The sequence below is a fragment of the Pempheris klunzingeri genome, chromosome 13 (genome assembly GCF_042242105.1).
Source record: "Pempheris klunzingeri isolate RE-2024b chromosome 13, fPemKlu1.hap1, whole genome shotgun sequence".
NCBI lineage: Eukaryota > Metazoa > Chordata > Actinopteri > Acropomatiformes > Pempheridae > Pempheris > Pempheris klunzingeri.
In genome coordinates, this window is record NC_092024.1 from 13,450,068 (window position 1) to 13,462,881 (window position 12,814).

The window sequence follows — 12,814 nt, forward strand, 5'->3', positions numbered from 1 at the left end:
TGCTGACCACAGTTTCCATTGCTCATCACTGTTTAGCTCCCAGACCCCTTCTGGAGTCTATTACCAAGGCTAACTTTCCCAGATTTATCACCACTATGATCTGCAGCAGCCAAAACAACAGCGGCATGAATGCGCCGAATGCTGAATGTGCTGTTCTGACTGTGTATGGGCTCAATAAAGTGCAATGTTTATTAAAAGTATATTTCAAGGATACCTTCTGCACGAACTGTCTGAGTCTAGACAGTGTTGTCTGTCTATGATGCAGACGTACTGAGAAAGAATTACACCTGCAGATTGAGACTGTGCTCCAAGTGAGTGGATGATAGGATCGTTGCCATTTATTTCCTTTCAGTTAAGTTATTGGTGGTTCATCCAAGTTATTTCCATCTGCATTTATGAGCCACACTATTTGAACTCACACCAATCACAAACAGAGAGAAAAAACATGTTCCCATAAACCCAAATGCGCCCCCCTTTCAGTATGAAGGACCCACAAAGTTTTGTCTTTGTCCGTCACATCCCTCTAAAGTGATCAAAATGACTGAGAACTCAACCGTACTGCCAAATTGCAAAGGGCTCATCAGCACTTTTAGCGTCTTGTGTTGGCTTGAGTTTTAGTATTCATAGCACAAAAACAAATCCAACCTCTATAAGTAATGCATACTGGATGAGGTGCTACTGATGGTCAATAGATTTGCCACCCCGACCTACACCACTGTCTCTGTTTGTTTCCATTACAAACCAATTCTTATCATGCATAATGCATTTCTAAAACCACTCATTAATTCATCAAAAAGTGAAAGAAAGAGGGGCAGCGACAGAAGCAAAAGAGAGAGAGAAGAAGAAATGGATTCATGCTGCTAGATTATGCATCCCTGAAAAAGCTTATGAGAGAGACAATGAGTCTTGAGATGCGACGCTATAGTATTTTTGTTTCACATGATAGGCTTATTAATCACAGTAATGAATCATGAGACGGTTTGCAGAACAGGGGAATCAGGGGTAAACAAATGCTGATGATAAGCTATGGATAAAGCCCACTCAGACTACAAGCAAGAAGGGCAGACAGAGAAGAAGAGGGAAAACAATGCTGGAGGAACTGGGGTGACTTCTTGTCACATACTGAAAATCCTGCCTTTCAATTTACATCTCTTTGTTTGCGCCTTCTTTATCGCCTTGTTTGCTTGTTTGTTTGTTCACTTATTCATTTGATGACTTGCTTTATAATATGGTAAAAAGCTAGTTGTGCATCTAAGTAATTACACTGTAATTGATGAGCTAATAGACATGTAAATTATGCAGTAGTGTGTCGGCAGCAGAGTAGAAAGAGAGGAGTGTGTTGTATAATTACAAACTCCAGCTGCCACGCTCCTGTACAGGAGTCATAAATTAAGCACACAATATTTGAATAACTAAAATCTGAGGAATTTTGCACTGTACCGTATGGCAATGATATTCAATGGGATTCCTATATGCTGGGGTGTCTTTTGCAGACACACTGTTCACCTTTACAAGGTCTAGAACCATGTGGTCCAGTGTAGTTTGGTTGATAAAGCATGTGGTTGCCATGGGTTAGGAGTTCAATTCCCAGTGGGGTCACAAATATGCACTCGCATTACTGTAAGGTCACTTGGGTAAAGCCATCTGCAAACAGCATGCAGGCCTATTTTACTGCTTTACCTACTGCACAAGCAGTAGAATTTGAGCACAAATGATGGCTGCACCTGAACTGTATCTTTGTGGTGATTTAAACACTACTGTCCTTTCATGATCTGCTGTCATATCTTTCCATTGCAAACTTCTCATTCACATTTGCAATGAAATTCAGGATCAGCTTTTTTTTTTTTTTTAAATAGGCCACAAAATTATTGAAGCAATTCATCTCGTTTCTGTACCCACCCCAACCAACAACTCTCTTTTCTTTTCACAATAAAATGTACATTTGCAACCTCGCTCGCAAAAGAGGGACCAGGATGCTCCGTTTGTATTTACAATATTAGATGTCCAGATGCGCTATTACAACCGTGGCATCGGAGGCGTCATCGCTACAGGCTGTCAGCTTGTAGAGCTCTCACGTTATCTGTTACCCGTACTGTCCCAGTCCTCCTCTGTGCTCCTGTACGTAATTACAGTGGTTAATCTTCTGGTTCTCCCATGTCTCCTGCCCACTCTCTGCCTTCCTTATTAGCCCTCTCTTGCCCACCTGAGATTTTTGTCTTCTTCCTCTCCAATTTTTCCTCACGTAGTAGCAGAGTAGTCCAATCAGAGTTGCCATTGTTTATTGTGATAAGTTGGGATAATGAACAAATGACCTGCCACCTGGAGCACTTAGAGCCTGGTGTTAAACTCGGGTTATAAAAACCTCTTCCAGCTCTATTGATTTACTGGCAACATTTGATTGTACCCACGGGGCAGGGGGCCTGCAAGGCTGCACAGAGCTCTTACTGTTTTACAGTCCTTATTACACCAAACAAATAAATCTCCTGACCATTAATTCACTGCCTGTGCCCTCACTCTCCAGACTGATAGGCCAAAAATCAGAACAGATTCAGGCTGCTTGGCAGACTCAGCCAGATAACTAGGTAGTTAGAGGCAATGTTTCTTTTCTATGTGCCCTATTCCATATTGGATTAGCAGACCGCAGACAACTTTGAGTGTTCTCGGAAGACTTTATGATCGCTCAGGACAAATACATGAGGAAATGATTTGACTTGGGCTATCCTGTTTTTGCAAACAACGGTCATTATTTCAATATCCTGTGAGGCTCTTTTACGATGCCCCTGTGGTGCTTTTTTTGGCTGCTTCTGCTCTGTATACAGAACAGGGACGTGGCACCTCATAGTTAACAAAAGTCAACCGCAGGCAGAGTCAGGCCAGTCTGATTTTTACAACATAAGGCAACACTCAGGGGCCTGATAAATGGAACTGAGAGGACTGTTGCACTGGTCCTGGACCAAAGGCTAAATCAGTGATACATTCATTGGAATACATGGGTTGATGAGGATGTTGCCTCATCTGTAATGCTAAAATGGGTGACGTTAATAATAGGAATAGACATGTTTGAGCACCTTCAAACTCTTTCGCCCCTCCTCCCTCTTTCACACACACAGGTTACACCCCAACACAACCACTCTAGACCTCAAAATTAGATTACACAGTACTGTGCCAGAATGATGAATAAACTGCAACACTAGAAGATGAAAGATTCGCTGATTAGTTCTTGCCAACATGTTTACCATAGCTTGAATCACTACCATACCCACTGATTGTAGACTTATGTAATGTAGGTTCAAATACACTTTCCGTCCTACCCACTGGTTTCCCTGTGGAAACTGACGTATAATTGTCAGCATATGTGCAGCGCACACACATTCTGCAGCTTCACTCACATAATGTACTCACACACACACACAGTTAGCACACTCAAGTGGAGGATCCTCAGAGTGATGTCACCTTTAAACGACAGACGAAAAAGCTGCCAAAACCATACTAAACTCAATGACTGGCTCAGATTAAACAGCTTGGTTAGCAAGCACAAACACATTTAAATAAATACATTCACATCAACACACATACACATGCTTGCATTTACCTTAACGCACACACGGGCATGCATTTTGAGGAAGCAATCTCATTTGGTTCTGATGTCTTCATGATCCATCAGTGACCCGTGTTGCAGGTAAGAGATGCTTGCTTATCATGCAGGACTCACCAGCCACAGCATGAAGGTGGCTTTGAACATTAAAGCTCTACCGGATATACAGGCTTCAGTGCCTGGAAGGTATGGGAGATGCTAGCTCACAGATACCTCTGACTCCAACTGAAGGATAAATCCTTTTCCCTTGTGGCCAAACATGCCATGTAAATATTCATACACATACAGGAATGTAGTTATGACAAGTCAACGTTCAATGCAAACATTTAGGGACAGCGTAATCCATCCGAACCTTTCAGAAACTCAAATCAGATCAAAAGGACTGAAAGTAGGTCTCCTCCTGTACTACACACCACCTGGGATTGCTGCCATTATGATGTGCTTAGTCAGGGCACTCTAGTCAGTGGATAAAAGAAAAGACCACCAGACAGCTAACCAGCTAATCTGCCGAATATTCTGTTAATCTGACAGGCCACGTTGAATAATGAATATGTACATTATCACAGAGGGAGGTATCACTCAGGACGCAAGGGAGCAATCTCTATGTGGTAGGTGGACACAGCACGTCTGTGTGATTTCTAATGAGTTAATTCACAGGTGAGCGTACATTTACCGGGCGACGTGTGTGTGTGTGTGTGTGTGGGGTGTGAGACTATGACAAAAGTAAAGCTGTCTTGATTAAGGACACGCTGTTCTTTTGAATATACCAGCGATAATACTCCAAATAGAGTAAGCCCACAAATACGGGGCTCATACATAAAATTTTAAAAAAGTGGTAACCTCTAATCGATGTGTATGCTTGTGTAGGTGCATATGTTCAGACCATTAATGCAGCTCTGAATCTGCCAACTGTCTAATCACCAATCTAGAACAATATGACCCATGAATGATAAATGAAAGCACGCGTGCTGCCATGACTAAAAGACCTCATCCTGTCAGCTGTAACAGCAGTAAATGACTTTCCACTCTGAGATGGTTGTCCCAGTGATTTACATCAGCTCTTTCTAGGGAGGAGATTTAAATCAAATGCATATTTAATTGTTTATTTATTGATTATTGAGGATCTTTGTCTGAGCTCAGTTTGAAAACGTGCCAAATACAACGTGACATTTTACAGTCACAGTTTCGACCGGCAGCCTTTAGCAAAGTTCACACTGAACAACAGACAGCAAGGTGTTTACATCCTGGACCTATTATCATACAGTTCTTTCTATCCTGGTGTCCCCTCCCATCTTATTGGCCCCCATTTCATTCCATTTCCTTCAGGGAGTAGGACTCGGTTTTACCTTTCAACCACGACACGCTACCTGTCACACCACAGAACACACACACACACACACACACACACACACACACACATCCCTGAGCGTGGTGCAAGAGGCATGTGACATCTGTTCTCTCTCCGGTGGGCTCCTCATGTCCTCGACCTCATCCACATCGTTTCTGAGCACCTGGGAGGGAGGACGGGGCGGGGGTGGGGTGGGGTGGTGGTGGTGGGGTAGGGGGCGAGGGGGCTGTATGACAAGGGGACATAGTAAAGAAAAAGGGGATGAAAGAGGTCTTGTGTGTCTGTGCATGTGTGTGTGTGTGTTAGCGGGAGAGCAGTCAACCGCAACATCAGTCAAGACTGCCACCACCCTTCCTCCCACCATCATCTAACTTTTCCCTCCATGACCTTGACCTGAGTTTGGTGCTTTTTGACAGCATAGGTCCTTGTTGACACCAGCTGTGCCTACACACTGTGCCAGATGCACAGAATGTAGGCTACAGTGAGGTTGAAAAATCAAAGGGTGGAGTGACATAATGTGCTATACTGTACGGCCACATTGAAGGATGCCGCTGCAGTTGAGTGACCTCAGTGCTTCAGATAGTCTGATATGTAGTAAAATTGATAGCTTTGGAGACTTTTAGAAGCAAGTGGTTTGGGAAGTGGGAGCATGAAAAGCCAAGCTGCAAACATCAGAGACAGAAAAGTAAACGCACACTCCAAAAAGCTACTATGGCAGTGCCCTTCAGCAATATAACTGTTTCAGTCATACTGCTTAGTAGCAAACAGTAACCATTACGGTTCACCACTGAAGCCAATGCACAATTGCCTTAAGCTGCAGTTCCAGTAACGGCTGGTAGGTGCTGGCTCCAGAAAAACTCTTTATTACTCCATATTGAAGTCTATAGCAAACACCGTGGAAATATAAAGTCAATACTATAGAGTTGGGTTCTCTAAAACTATTTTCCCCTCTTCTAATGTGTGTAAAGGACCTTTCCAGGCAGAAACAAAACAATGAGCTGATAGATGGTAGAAATTTCTGCAAAGCTGAGGGTAACTGCAGAGTTAATTCTGGTGATAATTCTCAGGGAGTTTTTCACTGTCAGCAACCCATTTCACACTACAGTCATTTGATCCATTGTTATGAAAGAAAATATTGAATTCAGCTGCTTTAACAGCTATATATATTATGTTATCTGTTATATTTCAGTCTTGCACAAACTGGTATATTTTAATCTCATCTAATGTATTCTCCATTTAGTCATTCATATGTCATATTTCCATGGTGTGAGAAGTGTAGCTGCCTGAGGCAGAGCCTGTGTCTGTTTAGCACATTGACTCAGCAGGGTCATGGGTTCGTTGGCTCCGGCTCAGCTCCCTAACAGCCTTTTCAAATCATTAAGTAATGAAGTGGGTGCCATTCAAACATAAATGCATCCACAAGCCAGGATCCTTTCATGTTTGAAACCATAAATACTCTTGAATTTTCCTCTGAGCCAATATACCTATCAAAGCCATTTCCAACATCTGCTATCCCCCCTAAAAAAGTGCAGGATACCGAGCCAATCACTGTAGCTGTGCACCAAAGTGTTTTATAATGCAGGGGATACAAGGCAGTTCAGCTTACTTTTTCTTAATTTGTTAATTGATTATTGCCTAATCTGTCATAGATCCTGGCTCAGAGGCCTTGTGACTGAGCATACTGTGGTTGTGTCTGAAGGAGCTAAAAACACACAAACACATGCATACAGAGACACACAAACACACAGTGAGATAAGCAAACCCCCAGATGTAAGTCTCTTGATACTTGCTGATTATTGTGAGTGCAGCCACCACTGACCTTGGCACACACAGCCATAGCAGGCTCCTCCGCTCACCATCCATCTCTCTCTCTCACTGGAGTGGCCCCTGGCCTGCAGCTTATTGGGGGGCCTGGAGCCAGCTTCCCATCTCAGACAGGCCCTAATCTGGGAGGCAAATGATAAGGCTGAGGTTTACAGGAGGGGCTTTGCACACTCACCAAAATTTGCATTTAAAGGCCCTCAAGTAATCTTTAAGCTTATTTAAATCTCAGCAAGACACTAGCAGGAGAGATGGAGTGGGGAAATTCTGCAGATCCACCTCCAGTGCTTCTTTCCCATGGTAGACCAAATCCCCACCATAAATGAGCGGGGATGTGGATTGCTTCGCCGTTCTCACAGCAGCCAGTCTCTGTATTATCAATGGCATTTAATTGACTGAGAATTATTTTTTTCTCTGCACATCCAAATAAAACCGCCACATGGGACAAAAGCTTCAACCACCACTATAAAGCTGTTTGCGAAAAAGGCCATTTTTGCCAGAAAAAAATGCTGCGCTATTGACAAACAGCTGGCTGTGGTAGAATGGAGTTGAGAAATGTTTGTTTGTTTGTCTGTTTGATTTACATGAGTAGGCTGGACTATGTATGTATGTTTTTCAGGCACTCTTTGTTCATGTGTTTATATTAAGAAATATTTGCATGTATTTTAAGTTCCTGGAACGGCTTGCTGCTGTATGACCACCTAAGCAGGGCATTAATCTAATGTAGGCTCTCTTTCTGTTGCTTCTCTGTTATGTTTGTCTCTGTATTTTCTATCACTAGTCAGAATTATTAATTCGATGAAAAGCCAAAAATGGAAAACACAATAATGAAAACACCAAACAGTCACTGGCACATCGCTGGAATACATTCTGTCCCAGTTTTTGTTTAAGCGTGTGCATATTTACCAGCTGCTGCAGCTATAGGAGGCACTGTACTGCTGTCAGCACATTCACTAGTTTACTGGCATCACGACCTGTAGTATGTATACCATAACAGCACAATGCTTCTGCTCAGCCAATTCGCGTCAGCGTCAGGGGGGTTATTTTCAGTGTGGGATTGTATGGTGCATCCTACACATCCAGAAGGGATTTGAAAGATTAATCCTCACCTTTCCAACTGAATGTATGTAATTTGGTTTGACAAACACCAGCCCTACAGGGACATTTTCTTCATTAATACTTGACAATGTGCCTTGCGTCTCAGGCCTGAGGAGATGTAGTGGTGTGACGGACGAGAGCATTAAAGTGACCCAGATTCAATCTTTCTTTCTTTACTTGCAAGCTTTTAACACTGAGTATAGCACCTGTGATACAAAATTCAGTTGAAAAAGCAACAAGGACGGAGTGTTAACAGCCATTACGACAGGCCACACAGTCGAGACACGATCTAATTATCCTCTCAGACTGTAACGTACACTAAAATATTCAAGAGGGCCAAGAAGTGTTCAGAAGTTGTGAAGACCTTCAAAAATGTGCGTGACAAACTTTTGCACAGTATTAGCTAACAGTATGGCTGTCCAGCACTGCAAGTTAGTGCAGCAATGTTTTAGGATTTTCAGTCTAAAATCCCTTTCTTGCCAAAAATACAGTAAAGTAAGTTAAAAGTGCATTTTGTCTATTTTGCACTTTTTTGTGTGATATTTTGGTACATATTAGGCAGATATCAGAGACATAAGTTAATCAGTGAGCAGATAATTTTTTTTGAGACATGCTACCCATTTACCCAGTTCTAGTCTTTGCTCTAAGCTAAACTAACTGACAGCTGGCTGTAGCCTTAGATTTACTGGACAGATATTAGAGTGGTACAAACCTAACTCAAGACACAAAAAAGCATATTTCCCAAAACGTCTAACTATTCCTGTAACCGTTGTTATGAGTTTGTCGTTAACAAAAAGCTAATAAAAATACATTCTGTGAGGCAGCGTCTTCTTACTTTAAGGGCAAATTAAACTTTACAGAGGGAAATGAAAACTACAAAAACACACAGTATATATTTCATATATATATTTCAAACCAACAATAAGACTGTTCAACAATGTTAAAGCATGTGGGGAGGCTAAACCCGATAATATTTAATATTCTGCCTGATTTTCTCTTTTGCATAACCCTATTCACAGCCTGAAGACAGGTCAAATCATGCTCATGCATATAAAAGCCGTTGCCCTGGGCAAAGACTTAACCAGCCTGGATTAGTCCCAAGGCTCGGTATAGTGAACAAAAAACACCCTTGCTGCCATTCCAGCTTTGAGAAATATGAGGAGATGCAAGAAAAGAGATCTGGACAGAGCCCCCCCCCCTCCCTTCCATCTCCGAAACTAACCGTTAGCTTGGCTTCACAGTCACACTGTAGAGACCCTGCTCACTCTTCCATGCCACAGCCACTTCCTGCTGGCCCTAAACAATGCAGACTCCATTTGGGCCGCCGTAATGGCTGACTGCTTGACATAACCCTTGTCAGTGAGAGCTGAGATAGGTGACACTTGACAGATGTGTAATTGCTGGAAGAGCTCACTGACAGGTGGATGAGCTTAAAGACACCTGATATGCTTCTGAGGCTGTTGACGGAGGGGATTACACCTTTAAGCAGCACCGGCTTCCCTGGGTGTTGTTGCTTTTTTTCTGTGGGCTTCAAGATAGAACGGAAAACTGTTTGGGTAATTTATTCAAAGTGAAATTGGTTTGATTTGTTTGAGCCAAGATATGAGGCAGGCGTGACAGTGAGAAAGGTTAAGTCTCCTGAAATAACCCTCATTGAATACATCCAGATGTATAATCTCTGTGAGGTAATGTATGGTTTTGACATCATCTGAGCTGGCTTGTAAAGCCTGCATTGAGGTGTGATAGCTTTCCCTCTCCGGTCAGCCTAGGTGAGGTGGTACCAGAAGCCGGAGATAACACTCCACCCCTATAAAAGACAGGAACGGAGATAAACATTCACTCCTTGATTAGGAGCCGGGGTGTGGGCTGCCGTGTGGGAGGTGGTGCAGTCATAGGGGTGGAACAGTAAAATGTGGATGGGGGCGTGTGTGTGCGTGTGTGTGTGTGTGTATGGAGGGTTGTGTTTTATGTGTGGGACTGTAATGCAAATCAATGATCTCCTTCAGTGCAGAGCAGAACAGCACAATGCCTGCACACCTGTCCATCATTCAACATCTCCTGTTCCACCTCTTGAAGCTGGGTGAAAAAAAAATGCTTTAGCTCACAGTCGAGGGGTTGAGAGCGAGGGGAGGGGAGCAGAGGAGGTGTGCTTAGAGGCCCAGACATTCACTTTTCTCTTTCCTTGCCGTGAAGACCATGTTATTAGAACTGCTGTTACCAAATTGGGAGGAGAGAGACCGATGCTTTTGGATGTGACCTCAATTGCACTGGCACACTATCTCGGCCAAAGTCTCATTTCACCAAGAAAGACGAGGGAAGAGAAAAGAGAAATTGACAATATCTTTTGTATCATCATGCATAGGCAGTGTATAGAGATTTAGTGATGATATGGGGAGGGGGCTCTAGTTGCATCTCAGAAGCTCAGCTCAGTTCATTGGGGGTATTTTCACTTATAATTGGGGTAGCTTTCATCTTGCCTGCCAAAAGGCGTAGCAGAGAAGAAGAGCACCAAGAGGGAGCTATCACTTCCCCTATTTCCTGGCCCCAGACAAAGGCATCCAGGCAGGCAGCCTGCTGAAGATGATGTATTTCTGATCAAAGAGCCTGGAGTTGTCAGCAGCCCGGCCTAGCGCAGCAACCTGATTGCTCCTGGATAGATTTGTCCCTTTGATCAGAGCAGACTCTGACTGCAGGCACTGTTTATGCAAAGAAAAGACGGCAGAGCGAAATCTACCCGGTGTTATGTGGAAACAGGCATTGGGCTGGGGGAAGGACTTTAGCTTCGGGATATGTTGGTTCACACAATAATACAAGATGATATCTGTTATAATTACCGCTAATGAGATAACATTGCAAAAAGCCTTTTCTGCAACTTGTTGCTGTGATGCTTTTGCACTGACAGCAAAAAAAATCCTACTTGTATGTTATTCTTGATTAGCTGATAAAATTCAGTCTCTAATTACAACTACATACATCAGATAGAAGAGTGAGATAATGTAATGTACTAGAACAACTGGTATTTTTACAAAATGATCAGTTAGTTACACTACGCAAACATCTTACACATAATGCAAATAACCAGTGGCTATGAATTTATGTGGACTTGAAAAGGCACATAATTTTGTCATAATATATTGATGTAGATTCTCATGGCTAGAGTTAAGAGTAGTTCTATAAATGTGCTACAAAGAAATATTAATGCCATCCATTTGTAGGATTGTACCTACAAATCCCACTGTGACCTTGGCAATGTTTTGTCTGCAGAGAACAGTCCTCTTGTACTCCACTACATGAGTTCAAACACTAAAATGTCAAACACACTTGACTCAAGTAAGGTTATGGTGGGGTGTGAGACATAACATGAAACGTCAGGAGAATAATGGATAAGACCGACTGGAAGTGAACAAATCGCGCAACATTTGCTCCCGTCCCATAGAAAATGAATGGGGGTGAACTCCCACCATGCAGTGGGCTTTTGTCATAGGGCTGCAAGACTTAGAGTAAGATGTCCAAAGGGGTCTCCCCTGTTCACTGCATACTGTACTCGCAGATTTGTTGTTTTTTTTTTGCCAGAGACATGCATGGAATAAATTCAAGTGCTAAATTCATTGTTGCTGGTATGAAAACAGAAGTGTTTACATCCTCTTAAGATCATCCTAACAATACCCACATAAATACATATTAAATTACCGCTGTCAAAATATTTCTTGAAAGGCAGAAAAGTGAAACAAAAAAGAGAATAGCCAACGTAACATTTATCTTGTTTTCTTTCTCCTCACTCTGCATATCGGATAAGTTCAGGTCACAGCTTTCAGGGACATCAGCCTTTGCTGTTTTTCTGTCTTTTCTGTCATGTTAAACATTAAAAAGGTACAGCTCAGCACGCCTCCCGCCGAGAGACGTCAAAGTCAAGGTTAATTTATGGATGCAAAATGCCTCATCTTGAGTTTTAAATTTCTTTTATTCATTTTTCTTTATTTTGTTCTGTTGGTGACAGGTGCTATTTAAAGGGGTTTCAGGCACACGCATACGCACAGTTTAAGTCAGTGGAAAGAGGGCTGAGTGGTTATGTAAGCTGTGATTAACATATCTGACGGCTGCATTTGGGTCAAACAGTGATGGGTAATTCAGGTCATTTTTGACAGCTGATGAAAACAGAAATCATCATGGCGGTGGTGGGCGTAATTATGTATTTATGAGTGCAAGAGGACCTTGGGGGTAGCAAGCAGAAGAGATGAGCACATACAGAGAAGTGCCTGAGTGCTGCCCTGCTACTGTAATGACAGCTCATTTCCCTGTGTGGATGTTTTTCTCAGCTCTGCATCAAGCTTTTGTTAGTCCCACCAGTTTACTGTACCTGCCAGCCGAGCCTTTTATGGACAATACAGGAGGGTTAAGTGTTGTATTATTAAGGGATGAACGCTCTGCTGAGACCCTGGCCAAGAAAAGGAAAGCGTGTAGGTCTTACCCAAAGGGCCCTCCATGGCAGCTTGTTTGTGTAGTGAGAAACACTGCTGGGGTTTAGGCAGATTTAAAGATGCATTTGATGCTGAATTACTCTATATGGGGTTTATGCATACATGCATACATACATACATATATCAACCTCCTGCACTGTATGGATCTGCTCCCTCCTGTAGTATCTTATTGTTCTGTATGCTTCACTCTTGGCAAAAAACATATATCTCTATTGAACAATTATAAATAAACGTTGTATTTTTCTACAAAACATTTGTATTTATATTCTAGTAAACTTCTGTGTAGTGCCCAAATCCCAAACACAATAGAAAATGAACCGCACAGGGAGGATGGATCAAGCTGGATGCAAATGACCCTGGAGTTAAATCAAAGCCATCTTCAAACCAAACCCCCAGCAACGCTCTCCCCTTTCTCTGTCAATCCACAGTGACATTTGTGATATGGGCAACACTTTCAATCTATGGCTGCCGACT

General features: G+C 42.6%; 1 protein-coding gene across 1 annotated transcript in view; it reads right to left on the reverse strand.

Moving 5' to 3' along the window:
• Positions 1–5,083: 5,083 nt before the first annotated feature.
• The window catches only part of LOC139211980 (doublecortin domain-containing protein 2C), an 85,137-nt gene continuing 77,406 nt past the window's right edge, over positions 5,084–12,814 (reverse strand). The window contains exon 11 of the mRNA XM_070842414.1: positions 5,084–5,169. Coding sequence (XP_070698515.1) covers positions 5,084–5,169 — 86 coding nt within the window. The remainder of the gene's footprint in view (positions 5,170–12,814) is intronic.